This window comes from Amblyraja radiata, chromosome 12, assembly GCF_010909765.2.
Source record: "Amblyraja radiata isolate CabotCenter1 chromosome 12, sAmbRad1.1.pri, whole genome shotgun sequence".
NCBI classification, from domain to species: Eukaryota; Metazoa; Chordata; class Chondrichthyes; order Rajiformes; family Rajidae; genus Amblyraja; species Amblyraja radiata.
The window spans coordinates 56,131,201-56,150,942 of record NC_045967.1 but is presented as its reverse complement, the minus strand read 5'-3'; the positions used below and the strand labels follow the sequence as shown (position 1 = coordinate 56,150,942).

Here is a 19,742-nt window from a genome sequence, read left to right as displayed (position 1 = left end):
GCCCCACCCAAGGTTTTCGTGTGGTTCCCGGAGGTTCCTGGAGGTTTTTGTCAGTCTCCCTACCTGCTTCCACTACCTGCAACCTCCAGCAACCACCTGCAACCTCTGGGAACCGCACGGAAACCTCGGGTGGGGCGCAAAGTCTCCAGAGGTTTCCGTTCAGGTTTCCTATGTGGGACAGGGGCATAAGGAAGGCTGATGTAAATGCAACAACTCCAGGCTAGCTTTCCCAGCGGTTGGAAAATCCAACCACAAAATGAAGATGAAACCAGACAGCTCCAGAAAGTATTCAAAAGGGAACTGCAGATGCTGGAATATCGAAGGTACACAAAATTGCTGGGGAAACTCAGCGGGTGCAGCAGCATCTATGGAGCGAAGGAAATAGGCGATGTTTCGGGCCGAAACCCTTCTTCAGACTGATGGGGGGTGGGGGGGGGGGAAAGAAAGAAGGAAAAGGGGAGGAGGAGGAGGAGCCCGAGCTCCAGAAAGTAGGTAGTTGGCACAGCAATCCTATCAGACGGCAGAAGTAGAATCACCTCACAAAACCTTCTGCCAATTACACCTCTCTTTGCAGCCAGCTAATCAAACGATTTATACAGTCATTTATATCTAGAGTCAGTCCACAAATTATAAAATTCAATGCAGTTTCATTCATCTGGAATGGTGGGAATATAAACTCATTATCAAAGTCACTGGATTATTGTACCCAGGTAAATGATCACCAGTTATTTATCATTAAGATGCAGTTATAAAATAGTACACATGATAAAGCCTTATCCTAGCAAAGAAACAAGGCAATATTTAAAAAAAAGTCACTTTTGAAATTTTACCTCAATTCCCTGTGACAAAATTAGAATGGTTATTTGAAATCCTGATAGTAATCTGGAGCTCTCTAGCATATTCTCGCTTCACAACACCATGCCCAGAGTTAACATTGGGAGAAGGCAGGAAACATAGAATATAGGTGCAGGAGTAGGCCATTCGGCCCTTCGAGCCTGCACTGCCATTCAATATGATCATGGCTGACCATCCAACTCAGTATCCTGTACCTGCCTTCTCTCCATACCCCCTGATCCCTTTAGCCACAAGGGCCACATCTAACTCCCTCTTAAATATAGCCAATGAAATGGCCTCAACCACCCTCTGTGGCAGAGAATTCCACAGATTCACCACTCTCTGTGTGAGAAAACTGGAATCAAAGGAAAAGATAAAAGATAAAAGTAATTAAATGAGACCGTACATGATAGATGTTTCAGTCTGACGTAGGGTTCTGACCCAAAACGTCACCTATTCCATTTCTCCAAGATGCTGCCTGACCCGCTGAGTTAGTCCAGCATTTTGTGTCTATCTATTGTATAAACTAGCATCTGCAGTTCCTTCCTACACAAAAGAGACGGCATTATGCTTCCATTACTAGACTAGAAAATAATAAAAAATAATCTGCTTATTTTGACGACTGTTTATTAAACGTAGATTCTATCAAATTCAATGAAGGAATTACCATCCATAGTGAAGAAACCTTATGCAGATATTTATCTTGATTTTTTGTGAAGAATCATTGGCATGTATCATTCATATTAAATATGATCGAGGTAATTCTGCAGTGTTAATTTCTCTTTCCATTGTGCAATGAATATCGGATCACGTTTTTCTATTCCAAGTAAAACATTCTGATCTTGTCCATATGTAACAAGGTTCACCTGCCAAATAAAATAAAACGCAAAGAATAATGGTACAATGTGACCCAACTGATGCAAACTGGGAATTGACAAAATGTCCATGTGGACTCCTCACTATCACAGGACACATTCAGTAATAACATTACCTCCATACTGTCTGGGTACATGTAACCAAATGTAACACAATGTCCATTTTGTTCCGGGACACATACTTTCACTCAGAGGGTGGTGGATATATGGTACGAGCTGCCAGAGGTGGTAGTTGAGGCAGGTACTATGATAGGAAAGGTTTGGAAGGATATTGGCCAAACACAGGCAAACAGGACTAGCTTAGATGGGGCGTTTGGGTCAGCATGTATGAGTTGGACCAAAGGGTCTGTCTCCATATCGTATGACTCGAGAACATGCAACCAATTCCATTCAATCTCCATACTGTCACTAGACACATAGCAAGGATCACATAGAACTGAAGTCATTTGGCCCTGTCTAGGTCAGTGCTTAAATTCCACATAATCTTCCTCCAACCTTAGGCATCTTACCCAATCTGCATGTCACCCTCCTCTTGTTCTTAGTATACATACCTACTTTGATAATTGAATTTTATCAGTGGCCATTTCACTTCATTGCTCCCTGGTTTTAGAAAGATTGGAATACTTTCTTGCAACACAACATCACTGAATCTTGTAATAGGAGTTGTTTATAACAATCTGTCTCGATTTTAATCATTAAAAAAAGACACAAAATGTTGGAGTAACGGGGCAGGCAACATCTTTGAAGAACATGGATTGGTAACGTTTTGGTTTGGGACCCTTCTTCAGGCTCATTTTTGCAAACACTGGTCTGAAGAAGGGTCCTGACCCAAAATGTTACCAATGCCAATAAACTCACTTGAACTTGAACTTGAAATGTTACCAATGCATGTTCTTCAGAGATGTTGTCTGACCCACTGAGTTACTCTGGCACTTTGTATCTTTTTTTGTAAAGCAGCATCTGCAGTTCCTTGTGTCTCTATCACAATCATGAAAGGCTTTCACACAAGGCAGATCAAAACACATCTCATCTCTTCAAGGGAACAGGATGAAGATAGTCAAAGAAGATACTGTATCACAGCGAGTTTAATTTAATGAAGTCAGAAGTTTTACAACTCAAGTTTACAACTGTTTAAAAAGACTAAATTATGAAGAATAACTGTTCCTTTCAATGATGCACAAAACACCTGTTAATATTTAACCATAGCATTGCAAAAGTAAAAGGTTTGATTTTATTGATGCAGTGCAACTTACAACTCATACATGGTTGTACGTATTATGAGGTATAGACACAGTGGAAACGTACAGTGAAAAGCTACAGTTGCCAAATAACCTACTTGTCATCACTACATAAACAAGTGAGTTCAATGCCCGTCAGTAACTGATGTGTTTTCCATCAACTTCAAATTAAAAACATACTGAATTACATTCTCAAATTGGCATGGATGAAAAAAAAGCCTCAATGAGGTCTTCGAACACTTATAAGGAATTCTGTCGACATTAAGTGATCCAAATGATGATTATCACAGTTTCAGTACACTCCTTCTCCTCAGCCTACAGTTAATGGCGCAAGTAAAGTGCAAGCAATAAAGACAACACAATAATGTGTTCAGATAAGTCTTACTATTTGTGTCTTTTTTTAAAGGTACGGTGTGATCTAACAAGTCTTCTGTCTACCTGCATATAATTAGAATCTTTACCCTAAGACCCAGAGCCAACCCCTCCCTGCCAGTTCACCATTGACAATGGTACAAAACTGAAGGCTAGATTCTACCATGGATGTATCCACAGCTCACCTTTTAGACTCTGGGCCCAAGTTTTGAGTCAATTTGTTTTTGACAAGCAACTGTATAAAAAATTGTGAGCAGGGAGTCATATATAAATCTTAATACTTAGATATTTTTAGTCATTTTCATATACAGCTTTTAGCTATAGTTTTAATAAAAGCTGGTTGTTTTCAAAGGGACATCAAAAATTACTCTTGTTCATTCAGTGTTATACTAGCAAAACTTTACATACTTTACATACATTCAGCAATTTGTATGTTCAATGCTTACATAAAAACAAATGTTCATCTAAAACTGTGAGTAGATTAAGACATTCCCCTCTGGTTCAGAGATTGTTATCAACCACTTTTCCCCAGTGTTATTTATTAAGATGGGTTGAGTTGTGTTGTCAGTATAAAACTTTGGAACGTGTAGATGCTGTTGACTAAAAGCTTGGTTTTATTTTAGTACAACATATGTGTATACTTATAACTTTTATGAGTTCTATTGTTCACCCTTTCAGATGCAAGTTTGAAAGCACACTGTGTCGACCAACAGAAACAAATAAAATTTTGGAAGAAACAGAATACAGACGTTATCTCATGCACATATTAGGCATCCTGTGACACTATTGGTGTTATCTGATCTATGTACAAGAATACTGCTGAACACATTATGTACAAATATACAAACGCGGATGCTAACCATTTGTTAGCACGGTGAGATGCTGCTGTCTGCTGGGCTGTGTGCTCCCGTTAAAAATTGATTCACACATGGGTTTCGATGAACGAGTGCGTATGAGTCAAGAGAGGTGCTGGCGAGACCAGTTCAGATGCACCATTCTGTGGCTTCATCACAGGACTGTATCCACAAATGTCCAGGAAAAACTCGTGATTCAGCCACTTCCACTCTCGAAATTGTTTGGATGTCATGTAGGGATCTTCGAGAACCTGGTTGATTATCACCAGGTCTCCTTCTTTTGCCTGAATAAGTAAATAGATTAAAGTGAGCAATGCAAAATTCTTCCATTTTTCAGAAGACTTGACTCAATGGACAAGATCGCTAAGACCGTTGTTACTGTCCAACCCTTTTGTTACACTCGTACGAATGTAGGTATATACAGTAAGTAGCAACTGTGTGCTCTATGTTCATTTAGTTTTAATTCAGTTTAGTTGATTGTCATGTGTACCAAGATACAATGAAAAGCTTTTGATGCGTGCTATCCACTCAGCGGAAAGATTATACATGATTACAATCGATCTGTCCACCGTGTCTGGATACAGGATAAAGGGAATAACGTTTAGTGTAAGATAAAGTGCATGATATAGTGCATGATCCTTATCCTCCTTGACTACCTGATCCTTAATGTCCTTACACTGCAAAGAGGTCACCAAACTTAGCCGAAATGTTCTACTGGCTAAGGCTGAAAAATCTTGTTGGGAGCAGTGATCCATTGATTTCCATTGGCTTTTGAGTAAAGAGTAATTCCTGACATTACCAAACTCTTGGTTACATTTCTTAAGGTGTTCAATGTGGCTCTGTAAGAAAGTCAGCATGTACTGAATTAAGAGCAAAATTCCACCAGTTGGAATTGATGAGGTAAATGCACAGAGTATTTTACTGAGGGTTGGGGAACCAGAGGACATAGGTTTAAAGTGAGAGTGGAAAGATTTAATAGGAACCTGAGGGGCAACGTTATCACTCAGGTGTTGGTGGATATATGAAACGAGTTGCCAGAGTAGGTAGGTTAGTTTAGAGATACAGAGTGGAAACAGGCCCTTTGTCCCACTGAGTCTGTACTGGCTAATGATCACCTGTTCACTAGTTCTATGTTAACCCAGTTTCACATCTTACACACGAGGGGCAATTTACAGAAGCCAATTAACTCACAAACCTGCAGCCTTTGGAATGTGAGAGGAAATCGGAGCACCCAGGGAAAACCCACGTGATCACAGGGAGAACGCACAAATTCCGTACAGACAGCACCCATAGTCAGGATCGAACCTGGGTCTCTGGGGCTGTGAGGCAACAACTCTACCGCTGTGTTCAAGAAGGAACTACAGATGCTGGAAGATCGAAGGTACACAAAAATGCTGGAGAAACTCAGCAGGTGCAGCAGCATCTATGGAGCGAAGGAAATAGGCGACGTTTCGGGCCGAAACCCTTCTTCAGACTGATGGGGGGTGGGGGGGAGAAGGAAGGAAAAAGGGAGGAGGAGGAGGAGCCCGAGGGCAGGGGGATGGGAGGAGACAGCTCGAGGGTTAAGGAAGGGGAGGAGACAGCAAGGGCTAGCAAAACTGGGAGAACTCTACCGCTGTGCTGCCCCAGTTGAGGCAGGTACCAAAACAACATTTAAAAGATACTGACTGATCATCTTTTTGGGCATTCAATAAAGTTTTCTTATGTTTGGTTGATTAAGTCAGAAATATATATTTTTGCTGCCGTTTCAGGGTTCAATTGAGATAGGAACACGTTTGCAGTTTAAACAATATGCCTCAGTCAGGAATAATTACTTTGTTAGACCGCTGGTTCTATTTTTAGAAAAAAGACGATTGATTAGAGATTTTTTATTGATGAATTAGACACCTAAATGTTCTATTAATGGCAGTGGGGAGAATGTTCATACAGCACATTGCAAGGGACTTCAAGATCATTTAGATTAAAAGTAGCTTGCCAGCCTAATGCATGAACACAGAGGTTATACGTATTAGTGAAAGAGAAGAAGATGTGCATTTATTATTTAATAAAGGATTCATTAAAAAGTAAAATACAAATCTCAAACATAATGCATTGACGTTTGGAGCAGAACCTATGATCCAAGTGCAGAAGATTGCTGAAAGAGGTTTTTTCAACACGCCTGCGTTTGGTCCATATCCCTCCAAGCCTGTCCTATCCCATGTACCTGTCTAACTGATTCTTAAATGTTGCATAGTCCCTGCCTCAACTACCTCCTCTGGCAGCTTGTTCCATACACCTACCACCCTTTGTGTGAAAAAGTTACCCCTCAGATTCCTATTAAATCTTTTCCCTTCACCTTAAATCTGTGTCTTCTGGTCCTCGATTCACGTACTGTGGGCGAGAGACTCTGTGCATCTAATGGTCTCTGGTGCTGTGAGGCAGCAGCTCTACCAGCTACGCCACTGCGGCACCCAGCATGCTGCCTGGGTTTGTGGGTATTGGCTACAAGCAGAGATTTGGACCAATTTGAATTGCTTTCTCTGGAATGCTGGAGATTGAAGGGATCCTGATAGAAGCAACTACAACTGTGAGAGGTAGACTGTTGGAGCCTTTCTCCCAGGCCCAAATGTCAAAGACGAGAGGGCATAGGTTCAAGGTGAGAGGGGGTAGATTTAATAGGAACTTGAAGGGCAACTTTTTCACACAGGATAGTGGATATAGGACGAGCTGCCAGGGGAAGTAGTTGAGACAGGTACAATTGCAAGATATAAAATGTATTTGGATCGGTACATAGATAGAAAAGAAGTAGGGATATATGGGATAAACACAGGAAAATGGAACTAGCTTAGATGGGAGGCATCATGGATGAGTTGGGCTGAAGGGTCTCTTTCTGTACTGTATGACCCTATGACACGTTTGACTCTATGACACAAACTATGTCAACTTTCATGTCTATTTGATGGGCTGCTGCGATCCGAAGCATCCTGTCAGACAATACTGACCTGGTTCAAGGGTGGCGTGTACGCGAGGGGTTAAATCTCAAGACCACGAAGGGTTACAAACCCATCAGAGGTCAGATCTACCAACTGTATATAACTGATCATTTCACACACACCAAATTGAAAAGAAATGATCTATCTTTTGATTTCATTTTTCAAATCATGCCATGCATTTTCAAAGACTTTAACTTAAAAAATGAAACCTGTCAGAAAAATGGAAATAGTTCCAAATATTTAATTTATGAAACTCATTAACTCTCCCAGGATCATGCAATGGAAAGATTTTTATGTGACTAAGAAATAAGCTGGATAAATTGATGATGTTATTTTTCATCTACCATTGTCTGCCTTTAAGTGTTCGGCTTTGTATGGACACCAGGTGCCTCTGTTGAGCAAAGCATTCTCCTCATTCAATGCATTCTACCCACTGCACAAAGACAAAGGATAGGAGACGTTTAGAGGGATGTGGGCCAAACGTGGGCAGGTGGGACTAGTGTAGATGGTCGTGGGCAAGCTGGGCTGAAGGATCTGTTTCCGTGCTGTGTGACTCAATAGCTCTCAAGACCGAAATAGTCAAATGGAGGGAGAGCGATGTGTCTCTTGCTGACAGGAGTGCGTATCATTGAAGTGCGTGCAAATAACCTCACCGAGGGTTCACGGGTGACTCAAATCTAAAGCATAACATTGAGTGCAAAAGTTTATTGAACTGACTCCCAAGATGCTGGAGGTGGGCAGTGGAGAGAGGAGGTGTGCAGACTCAATGTTATGGCACAAATGCACCCCTTCATCTCAGTCCTGCTACGGAGCTCAGTCTTTTACCCAGTGGAGGGAAATCAAAAGCAAGTCGACATTTGTTTAAGGTGATAGGGGCAAGATTTAATAGGAACCTGAGGGGCAACTTGTTCCACACAGAGGGTGGTGGGTATAAGGATGAGCAGCCAGAGGAGGTAGTTGAAGCAGTTACAATAACATTTGAAAGATACTTGGACAGGTACATGGAGAGTAAAGATTTATGGGCCAAACGCAAGCAAATGGGACCAGCTCAGATCTTGGTTGGCATGGATGTTGGGCCGAAGGGCCTGTTTCCCTTTAGTATAACCATGATATTCTCTCATTCCCTTTGCAGGTGCAATGCTGACCACCCCACTGTGCCTTTGTTGGTAAGTGCATTGACCACTGCATGTGGAAGCTGTGAGGGAAAGTACCGGGTTGGCCAAGAGCAAGGCTTAATGTCTTGGCCGAAGACTTGATTTACAATCCCATTGCTGCAGATGTGGAATTTCAATTCTGTTAGTCAACTATTCTGGAATTCTAAAAAGCAGTCTCAGTAATGTTGGGCAGAATTTTCAGATTCTTGTGAAAACTCGCTGCTGCCTTCCAGGAAATTATTTTAAATCATTCTGTTCATAGAGAGATGCAGCACACAAACTGGCATCCACGTTGTCAAACAGACGACGTACCTTCACTTGGCCCATCAAGCTTTTCCTATCTGTGTACCTGTCAAAGTGTCTTTTAAATGCGGTTATAGTACCTGCCTCAACTACCTCCTCTGGCAGCTCGTTCCATACACCCACCATGTGAAAAGTTGCCTCTTAGGTCCTTTTGAATCTTTCCCCACTCACCTTAAAACTATGCCTTTTTGACTTCCCTACCCTAGGGAAAAGAGAGTGACTGTTCACTTTATCCATGCCCCTCGTGATTTTATATACTCCTGTAAGGTTTTATTTTGGAATGGACCCTTCTGATCTCTCGTTCTTGCTCTGCCTTTCAAAAAGATCCTGGTTTGTTGTTTACCTCACCGCCACTCTCCTGCACATCCCCGTATCTAATGAGTTCCTTAATATGGCAAAATCTATTGACCTCTGACCTCTGTCAGAGACTAAGCTACAACGGACTCCCAAAGATGCACCACTCTCTGGTTGAAGACATTTCAGTCCCATCAATTTCTCCAATACTAGTTTCTTCAAACCAAAGCTAATTTCTTTGAGCACATTGAGAAATGGATTATTTGTTTAACTTCCCATTTCTTTTGATAATCCCAGTTGCTTTCATCTCAGTCTGGAAGGGAAGCACCTTAAGGACCAGCCTTTTCCTTTTAGTATAGAAACACCCATCATGTTCATAAGCTATAGGAACAGAATTTGGCCATTCGGCCCATTAGGTCTAGTCTGCCATTGACTCATAGCTGATCGATCTTTCCCCCTCTACCCTATTCTCCTGCTTTCTCCCCACAACCTTACTAATCAAGTATCTGTCAATCTGCTCCTTAAAAATACCCAATGACTTGTCCTCCGCAGGCGTCTGTGGCAATTAATTCCACGGAATTCTTTGTTTATTTTTTGTTTCTCATCTTTCTATTCTACTTTCTAAATTCACACGACGCACTGTGTAAAAATAAATACTGGTAGATTTCACTCCTTGATGACATAGTTCCAATATAAGATTTAAATTCAGATTTATTATTGTCACGTGTATTAAAGTACAGGGGAAAGCTTTGTTTTGCGTGCTATATCAGATATACCACACATAGATAAATCAGTTCAAACTGAAGTGCAGTAGATAGAGCAAAGGGGAAGATACAGAGTGCAGGATACAGTATTGCAGCAAGTAGGTTCCATGGACAAAGTCCAATGTCCGCAGTGGGGTAGAGGCTGGCCTTTTCCTTTTTTGTATTTTTACAGAAACACCCATCATCTCTTTTGTTTCTCACTCCCCTAATTTCCTCCTTGGAGACTTTGGTCCTCGGGTCAATTCTGAAGGCCATTCTTTGTGTTCATTGGCTAAATGAAGAGGATTCAGGATGGATCTGGATTAACTGCTGGGGGTTAGTGATGGGAGAATTGGATGTTTGCTGGATAACCAGAAGGTGAATTCAAAATGGCTCATATTGGAAACTCCTCACCCCTTTCACCTTAAGCCCATGTCCACTGGTTCTTCATTCCCCCACGCTGCATAAAAGAGTCCCCATGATTCCCCTACGCTGTATAAAGACTCTGTGCCTTCACCCGATCTATTCCCCACACGATATCAAGGATACCCTGGCTGGATCGTTGATTAAGCTCTTCAGGATATTCTAAGTGTTTTCATTTACAAGTCGTACAAGATATCTTTACAGTATAATTATCTACATTGGAGATATTTATAAAAGTGTGCAGAGCGAGTCTACATACAAGAAAAATGATCGAATAGAGTGTCTCAATCTGCATCTTTTAAGATTACAATAAAATTAACACCAAACAAACACATTTTAACAAATTATAAAATTGGTGATTGCTCCCTTTTACCATGGACATTTAAGGGTGTTAAAATCAACAGGGATTAAATAATTTTACACACAATCAAATGAAGGTCCTCTTTCTATTGAGCAGTTTTAACCACCTTATTTAACCACATTATTAACAATAAAGTACAATTATTGCACCAATAATTTGGGTTTATGTTGCTCATGTTCATGCCTAATCTGCATCTTATTTACATATCCTCACTTTGAATATTCTAATTGTGTTCCAGTATCTAATTCCTTCTGGTGGTGGGGAATAGGGCTCTAGATTCACATGGGAGAGGGTGTAAAAATAATGTTTCTCGATTCCCTTCCTTAATGATACAGTTCTAATATTGTTAACATGTCCTCTTAATTTTGATTCCCCCATGAAAGCGGGCGGCACAGCGGTAGAGTTGCTGCCTCACAGCGCCAGAGATCCGGGCTCGATCCTGACTACGCGCTCTGTCTGTACGGAGTTTGCACCTTCTCCCCATGACTGCGTGGGTTTTCTCCAGGTACTCCCGTTTCCTCCCACACGCCAAAGACATCCAGGTTTGTATAAGATTGTTAAGGGCTTGGACACACTAGATGTTCCTGATGTTGGGGGAGTCCAGAACCAGGGACCACAGTTTAAGAATAAGGAGTAAGTCATTTAGAACGGAGATGATGAAACACTTTTTCTCACAGTGAGTGGTGAGTCTGTGGAATTCTCTGCCTCAGAGGGCGATGGAGGCAGGTTCTCTGGATGCTTTCAAGAGAGAGCTAGATAGGGCTCTTAAAAATAGCGGAGTGAGGGGATATGGGGAGAGGGCAGGAACGGGATACTGATTGTGGATGATCAGTCATGATCACATTGAATGGCGGTGCTGGCTCGAAGGGCCATTCGGCCCTTCGAGCCAGCACCGCCAATCAATGTGATCATGGCTGATCATCCACAATCAGTACCCCGTTCCTGCCTTCTCCTGCACCTATTGTCTATTGTCTATTGTAGGTAAATTAGCTTCGGTAAAATTGTAAATTGTCCCTAGTGTGTAAGATGGTGCTAGTGTACGGGGTGATCGCTGGTTGGTGTGGATTGAAGGGCCTGTTTTCACTCTTTATCTCGAAAGTCTAAAGAGAGAATCTTAATATTAACCGCTTCAAATCCACACTTAATGCAACCTCTGCTCATTACTTCCTAATTTAACCCTTTGTATCTTGACTTATACTGTCATGCTGAGAATCAATTTATTTTCTAGATATTCCCCAACGAGAAAAAATGTGATCACATTTGAATTGCAGAGTGATTCAAAAATGTACTCAAATCGTGGGCATCAGATTAGCCAGGGCTTTGTAACTCGGAGCGAGCAAGGCACATGCTTCTCACCTTTATTGTACTCTTCAATGCCCGAATGTGGTGTAATTTTTCATTGACAACTGGATCATTGCATCTTTTTATAAATGACCTTCGGAACTCTTGTTTGGTCGAAGGGCGTTGCTCTCCGATTGCTGAAAGACTCGCCTGCTCCAAGGATCTGTACAGCTCCTGCAAACCGTCTGTAGATCTTCTTGTCTCTGTTGCACTTTCTGCAGAGAAAGAACGGCGCTGTTGGAATCTTAGGGTGCACACCAACTAAGTCAATTACAAACCAACACACAGCCTGAAATAAGACACAAAGTGCTGGAGTAACTCAGCCGGTCAGGCAGCATCGCTGGAGAAACATAGAAAATAGGTGCAGGAGTAGGCCATCCGGCCCATTGAGCCAGCACCGCCATTCAATATGATCATGGCTGATCATCCACAATCAGTACCCCATTCCTGATTTCTCCCCATATATTCTGTTAGCCCTAAGAGCTCTCTTGAAAACATCCAGTGAATTGGCCTCCACTGCCTCCACTGCCTCCTGTGGCAGAGAATTCCTGGTTTGTAGGTTAAATGGCCCTCTGTAAATTTCCCCTGGTGTTTAGGGAGAGGATGAGAAAGCAGGATAACATAGAACTAGTGTAAACGGGTGAGTGATGGCGGACGTGGACTTTGTGGGGCGAAGGGCTCATTTCTACATGCTGCATCTCTAAACTAAACTAATTCATGGTATAATCCAAAACGTGGAAGCCATCACTTGAAGAGCAGTTCATATAAAAACATGATTCATTATTCATGGATTTATAACAGAATTAAGCTCTGTAAAACTGAAATACAAATGTATATCTTAATAGTATAATAATATGAAACATTTAAAAACGTGTTTCTAACCTGCTTTGATTAAACAAGATCTGGGGGACTAATCTCAATATTGGAACTAAAGTTACAAAAACCATCGAAATTTACATTTGTCAACAGAGTTCTGTTTGCAGAGAGACATAGTGAAAAACATCCATTAAAACAGAATACACACTCTTTAGACAGCCAGGCCCTGTGCACTGACTGAGATGTTTTGCGTGGAATTACTTTCTTAAAATAAATATTAATGAGTTCAGAGACTGACAGCATGGGAAGCCATCGAGTGGCCAACACACGTCATCATGGTTGTAATTATTGTAACACCCATGGATTCATCAGTCTCAAAGTTAACGGATACATTTTAACATGTCATTCCTCCCACAGTTTGCACAGTCACAAATACAAATGAGAATGATTTTTATGTGTATAAATATTATTGTTGGACAGAGTCATAGTCATACAGCACAGAAACAGGTCCTTCAGCTCAACTTGCCCATACCATCCAAGATGCTTTATCAATGTTAATCCCACCTGCCTACGTTTGGCCCACATCCCTCTAAACCTTTCCTATCCATGTACCCGTCCAAATGTCTTTTAAATGTTAAAATACCTGCCTCAATTACCTCCTCAAGGGCAGCTCGTTCCACCACCCTCTGTGTGAAAAGTTGCCCCTCAGGTTCCTATTAAATCTTTCCTCTCTCAATTTAAACCTATTTCCACTAGTTCTTGATTCCCCCAATGGGTAAAAAAAGTTTGTATATTCACCCTAGCCCTCCCATGATATGCAGGATATCCTGGCTGGATCTCTGATTAAAGCTATTCAAGGAATTGTAAGTGTTTCTATTTACAGATCATACAAGATATCTTTGCAACTTAATTGGAGATAGAACTTAGCACTTACAACCGTACTGTAAAAGAACAGGCCCTTCGGCCCACAATGTCCGTGCCGAACATGAAGCCAAGATTAACTCTTGTCTGCCATATCCATCAATTCCCTGTATTAAACAAGATCTAGGGGTCACAGCTTAAGGATAAGGGGGAAATCCTTTAAGACTGAGATGAGAAAAACATTTTTCACACAGAGAGTGGTGAATCTCTGGAACTCTCTGCCACAAAGGGTAGTTGAGGCCAGTTCATTGGCTATATTTAAGAGGGAGTTAGATGTGGCCCTTGTGGCTAAAGGGATCAGGGGGTATGGAGAGAAGGCAGGTACGGGATACTGAGTTGGATGATCAGCCATGATCATATTGAATGGCGGTGCAGGCTTGAAGGGCCGAATGGCCTACTCCTGCACCTATTTTCTATGTATCTATGCATCTATGTATATCCATGTGCCTACCCAAAAGCCTCTTAAATGCCAATATCGTATCTGTTTCCACCACCATCCCCGGCAGCACGCTCCAGGCACCCACCACCATCTGCATGAAAAACATGCGCCACACATCTCATAGAGTCGTAGAGTTTTCTATGAAGGAACAGGCCCTTCGGCCCAACCTGCCCACAACGGCCAACATATCCCATCTATACTGGTCCCACCTGCCCGTGTTTGGCCCCATATCTCTAAACCTGTTCTATCCATGTACCTGTCTAAACGTTTCTTAAAAGTAGCGATAGTCGCTGCCTCAACTGCTGCCTCCGGTAGCTCGTTCCATACGCCCACCACCCTTTGTGTGAAAAAGTTACCCCAAAGTTTCGGATTAAATCTGCCCCTCCTCACCTTAAGCCTGCGTCCTCTGGTTCTCGATTCCCCTTTGCCCCTCTCACCTTAAAGCTATGCCCTCTAGTATTTGATTTTTGTTCCATCCTGGGAGAAAGGTTCAGGCTGTCTACCCTCTCTACTCCTCTCGGGATGAGATGATTATAGAAGTGTGCAGCGTAAATTTATGTAACAAGTGAAAAGAACCGACAGGGTGTCTAAAGCTATATATTTTATGATTACAATAAAAACAAACGAGGAACACCAAACAAACATATTTTAAAAATCACCAACTTGGTCTCTGCCTCCTCTTACCTTACAAATTCTCCACTCTTGAGCTGTTTCCACTGTTTTCAGACATAAGCAATGTAATCTCGCGGGGATTACATTATTTATGTCATGTGACTGTGGCCTTGGAGATCGGCCTGAAACAGGGAACAGGGGATTTTTAAAGTAAGAGAGGCAACACTCACTCCTCCAGTGGCTGATTCATTAAACTGCAACATCATTTGCATGCACTGTTTCTTTTTCTTTAAACGGTAATCTGGCGATATTTGTTGGTATGGAATTACTGCTCCAGGGTCATTCAGTCAAGTTCTCTCTCTCTCACACATACGTGATGTAATGGATCTAACACCAGGCAGTGGTAAAGTTCAACACCAGTGGTCGAGAGGCTTTGGTACGTTGGCGTTCACCAGTCAGGGCACTGAGTACGCTTGGGCAGCTTGCAACCCAGCGGTATGAATATTGATTTCTCTAACATCAAGTAACCCTTGCATCCCCTCTCTCTCCATCCCTCCCCCACCCAGGTCGTACCAGCTTCAAAGTCGTCTTGTTGAGTCTCATTGTCTGTAACTCATTTTCACCTAGCTCACAGCTAACAATGTGTAGGAAGGAACTGCAGATGCTGGTTTAAACCGAAGATAGACACAAAATGCTGGAGTAACTCAACGGGACGGGCAGCATCTCTGGAGAGAAGGTATGGGTGATGATTTAGGTCGAGACCCTTCTTCACACTTTCGACTTTAGTCTTAAGAAGGGTTTCGACCTGAAACGTCACCCATTCCTTCTCTCCGGAGATGCTGCTGAATTATTCCAGCTCTTTGTGTCTATCTTCAGTTTAAACCAGCATCTGCTGTTCCTTTCGACTCTTACTGAGTGTAGATGTTGGCAGGACATTCGCAGTGTCTTTACTGGCTTTACCTTGCACTAGACATTATTCATGTTATTCCCTTATCATATATCTGTGGATGGCTCGATTGTAAACATGTATCGTCCTTCCATTGTTTAGTTAGCACACAACAAAAGCTTTACACTGCACCACTGTATCACGTGACAATTAACTAAACTCAACTAAATGGTAGGGGGGTGTTGCAGAGGAGAGGGATCAAGGAATACCGGTACATTGATCCCTTAAAGTGACATGACATCCAGGTCGGATGTCCACTCTATCTATGCTTCTCATAACTTTATATACTTCTATCCGGTCTCCCATCAACCTCCTGTGTTCCAGAAGAAACAATCCAAGTCTGTCCTGTTGCCAATGCCCTCTAATAGACAATAGACAATAGACAACAGGTGCAGGAGTAGGCCATTTGGCCCTTCGAGCCAGCACCGCCATTTAATGTGATCATGGCTGATCATCCCCAATCTGTACCCCGTTCCTGCCTTCTCCCCATATCCCCTGACTCCGCTATTTTTAAGAGCCCAATCTAGCTCTCCCTTGAAAGCATCCAGAGAACCCGCCTCCACCGCCCTCTGAGGCAGAGAATTCCACAGACTCACCCCTCTCTGTGAGAAAAAGTGTTTCCTCGTCTCCGTTCTAAATGGCTTACTCCTTATTCTTAAACTGTGGCCCCTGGTTGTGGACTCCCCCTACCTGTCCAAGTCACCCTGCATTCTCATAGCATCTTCCTCACAGTTCACACTGCTTTGTGTCATCTGCAAATTTGCTAATGTTATTTTGAACCATGCTAATGTTACTTTGAACTTTAATCCATGCAGTATTCTGGAAACCCTCCTCTACACCATTTCTGAAGCCTCCAAATCTTCCCTGTAATGGGGCGACCAGAACTACAGGCAATATTCCCAATGTGGCTGACCCAAACAGCCCATCCTGGTACGCCCGTCACAATGAATGGCGGGTGATGGCAATGAAGGGCCGAAAGGCCTCCTCCTGCACCTATTTTCTATGTTTCTATGACAGAGATGCTCCTCCTCCAACCTTGTCTGTTGCATTTGGTCCTCTCCATGTGGCCTCCTCTACATTGCCTGACAGATGCCAATGAATATTTTACCAGGCCCAGATTGACAGATTTGTGATTAGTACAGGTGTCAGGGGTTATGGGGAGAAGACAGGAGAATGGGGTTGAGAGGGAAAGATAGATCATCCATGATTGGATGGTGGAGTAGACGATGGGCCGAATGGCCTAATTCTGCAGCTGTAGCTTATGAACCTATGGCACTCAGTAGTCAAGAGTGTTTTATTGCCAGATGTCCTGAACCAGAACAATGAAATTCTTACTTGCCCTCAGCTCCCTGCTCATTCTCAGCTCTCAAAGTTTGCCCACCCCGTCTGCCTCCAGGTCAGTTCTCCCAGCCGCTTGCTGTTTGGTACAAAACCAATGTTGTTGGCTATGAAGCCTTTTGTGATTTACAGAGAATGTGAAATGCGAGAGGACAAATGAAGTGGACCGGCAGTCACACTGAGTGCTGCCCAATCACTCACTGAGGGCGGTGTAAACACACAGAGGGATGTAGCCAGCACTGACCTTGCCTGCTGCTGCTGCTGCTGCTGCCGCCGCCGCCATTTTGCTTGATGCCCTGAATCTCGTCATCCTCCGACCTCTCCTCGGCTAACCCGGGAGGCAGCACATGCGCTTTGATCCTGGCCTCGCGGTTCCTCGGTAGACTTTGGCTGCGCTGCTTGCAGACTCTAGCGTGTGTGTTGTGCCCCCGCTCGCACTCCACCAGGGGGAAGGGCCCGTCGCGGTCGTGGTGGTGGTGCCTCTGGACGGGCAGGGTGGCCTGCCGCCTCCTCTCGGGCGACATGGGCCCCGTGCGGCCCGGGACGTACTCCATCTCCAGCGGGACGGTCTGCAGGAAGTGTAGGCCCGAGCTGGTGAGCGGCGTCTCGATCAGGTCCTGCCACGATCGGCGCTCCCTGTACGAGGACCGGCAGCCGGACGAGTGCGTGCTCCCTGACGCCTCGTGCCGCGAGTCCTCCGCGGACGAGTGCGAGTACGTGGACTCGCTCGAGAAGTGGCGCCCGTGCTTCGGCTCAGGAAAGGGACTGGAAGAATTCACCTGTAGGGAAGTAGGCAGAAGCGGTTACCGCCAAACATAACAATGACAATAATCCTTATCTCACCTCCATTTCGTAGAGTCCTAGGTAGACAAAAATGCTGGAGAAACTCAGCGGGTGAGGCAGCATCTATGGAGCGAAGGAATAGGTGACATTTCGGGTCGGGACCCTTCTTCAGACTGATGTGGGGGTGGGGGGGGCGGGAAGAAGAAAGGAAGATGCGGAGACAGTGGGCTGTGGGAGAGCTGGGAAGGGGAGGGGAAGGAGGGAGAAAGCAAGGACTACCTGAAATTGGAGAAGTCAATGTTCATACCGCTGGGGTGAGAGCTACCCAAGTGAAATATGAGGTGCTGCTCCTCCAATTTGCGGTGGGACTCACTCTGGCCATGGAGGAGGCCCAGGACAGAAAGGTTGGATTCGGAATGGGAGGGGGAGTTGAAGTGCTGAGCCACCGGGAGATCGGGCTGGTTAATGCGAGCTGAGCGGAGGTGTTGGGCGAAGCGATCGCCAAGCCTAGGCTTGGTCTCACCGATGTAGAGTCATGGTCATCGGGGTCACACAGCAGGGAAAGAAGCCCTTTGGCCCAACTTGCCCACGCCAGCCAAGATTCCCCATCTACACCAGTCCCACCTGTCCGCGTTTGGCCCATATCTAGAGAAGGCTGGCACAGTGGCGCAACTGGTAGAGCCGCTGCCGCATAGTGCCAGGGACCCGGGTGAGGTCTGGGTGGAGTTTGCACGTTCTCCCTGTGACCACATGGGTTTCCTCCGGGTACTCCGGCTTCCTCCCACATCCCAAAGACGTGCGGGTTTGTAGGTTAATCGGCCCCTCTGTAAAGTGTCCCTAATGTGCAGGGAGTGGATGAGAAAGTGGGATAACGCAGAACTAGTGTGAACTGGGTGATCAATGATCAGCGTGGACTTGGTGGGCTGAAGGGCCTGTTTCCATCCAAATCCAAATATTAACTCTACGTCCATCCCGATCCACGTCTCTGCCCTTGAGAGCATGCCCCCCCTGCTCCTTCATTTGCAGTTGTCCACACATATTAATGAATGGTTGAAGAAGGAACTGCAGATGCTGGAAAAATCGAAGGTAGACAAAAATGCTGGAAAAACTCAGCGGGTGAGGCAGCATCTATGGAGGCGACGTTTCGGGTCCCGCTGAGTTACTCCAGCATTATTGACCACCTATTAATGAAAGGTGATCGCTCTGCTTTCAACGTATGCAAACCTTTGCCTGACACTCCCATCTGCCAGAAAACAGGGCAGTCAAACCCCGAGTCCAAGACTAATCCATGTGGCCATTCCCGTGCTGAGTGGCTGAACACTATGTGACTGTACGAGACTATTGCTGCTATTAATGAAGGGCACTGCAGTCTGAGACTTACTGATGGGGTTCGGGGGTACGTGTCACACACGGCTGATGGGCCTTCTGCCTTCACCGTCAAGGAGTCATTCACGTCCTCTTGGTCACTCTCACTCCAGTAGTCTAAAGTGGAATAAAAACGCCACACTTTTACAAATACAAATATGGAGGGGACACAAAGTGCTGGAGTAACTCAGTGGCTCAGGCAACATCTCTGGAGAACATGGGTGGGTGACGTTTTGGGTTGGGACCCTTCTTCAGTCCCGATCCGTCAGCTATCCATGGTCTCCAGAGATGCTGCCTGACAACGCTGAGTTGCTCCAGCGCTTTGTCTCCTTTTGCGTAAACCAGCACCTGCAGTTCCTTGCATCATCAGATAGGAAGAGGCCGGGCAGGCTAGGATTTGATTGCTTGGAACGTGATTATGTAGAGATGTATAAGATGGCGAGGTGTACAGATACGGTGAATACACACAGTCTTCCTTGGGGTTGGAGAATCATGGACTAGAAGGCATACCTTTAAGGTGAGAGGGGGAAAATTAACAGGAATCTGACGGGCAACTCTTCACACAAAGGGGGGTGGGTATAGCAACATTTGAAAGACACTTGGGCAGGTACATACATATAAAAGGTTTGGCAGGATATGGGCCAGACATGGGCAAATGGGACTAGCGTAGATGGGGAATGTTTGTTGACATGGACTAGTTTTTCCGTACGGTTAGACTCCATCACTATGGGATGAGCTGCCAGAAGAGTTAGTTGGGG

At 44.1% G+C, this 19,742-nt stretch overlaps 1 protein-coding gene across 1 annotated transcript in view; it reads right to left on the bottom strand.

Moving 5' to 3' along the window:
- Positions 1-2,776: 2,776 nt before the first annotated feature.
- The window catches only part of LOC116979239 (connector enhancer of kinase suppressor of ras 2-like), a 355,767-nt gene continuing 338,801 nt past the window's right edge, over positions 2,777-19,742 (bottom strand). Inside the window, exons 20-23 of the mRNA XM_033030831.1 lie at positions 19,001-19,101; positions 17,081-17,615; positions 11,780-11,979; positions 2,777-4,457 (exon numbers count right to left, since the gene is read on the bottom strand). Coding sequence (XP_032886722.1) covers positions 4,242-4,457; positions 11,780-11,979; positions 17,081-17,615; positions 19,001-19,101 — 1,052 coding nt within the window. The 3' untranslated portion in view covers positions 2,777-4,241. The remainder of the gene's footprint in view (positions 4,458-11,779; positions 11,980-17,080; positions 17,616-19,000; positions 19,102-19,742) is intronic.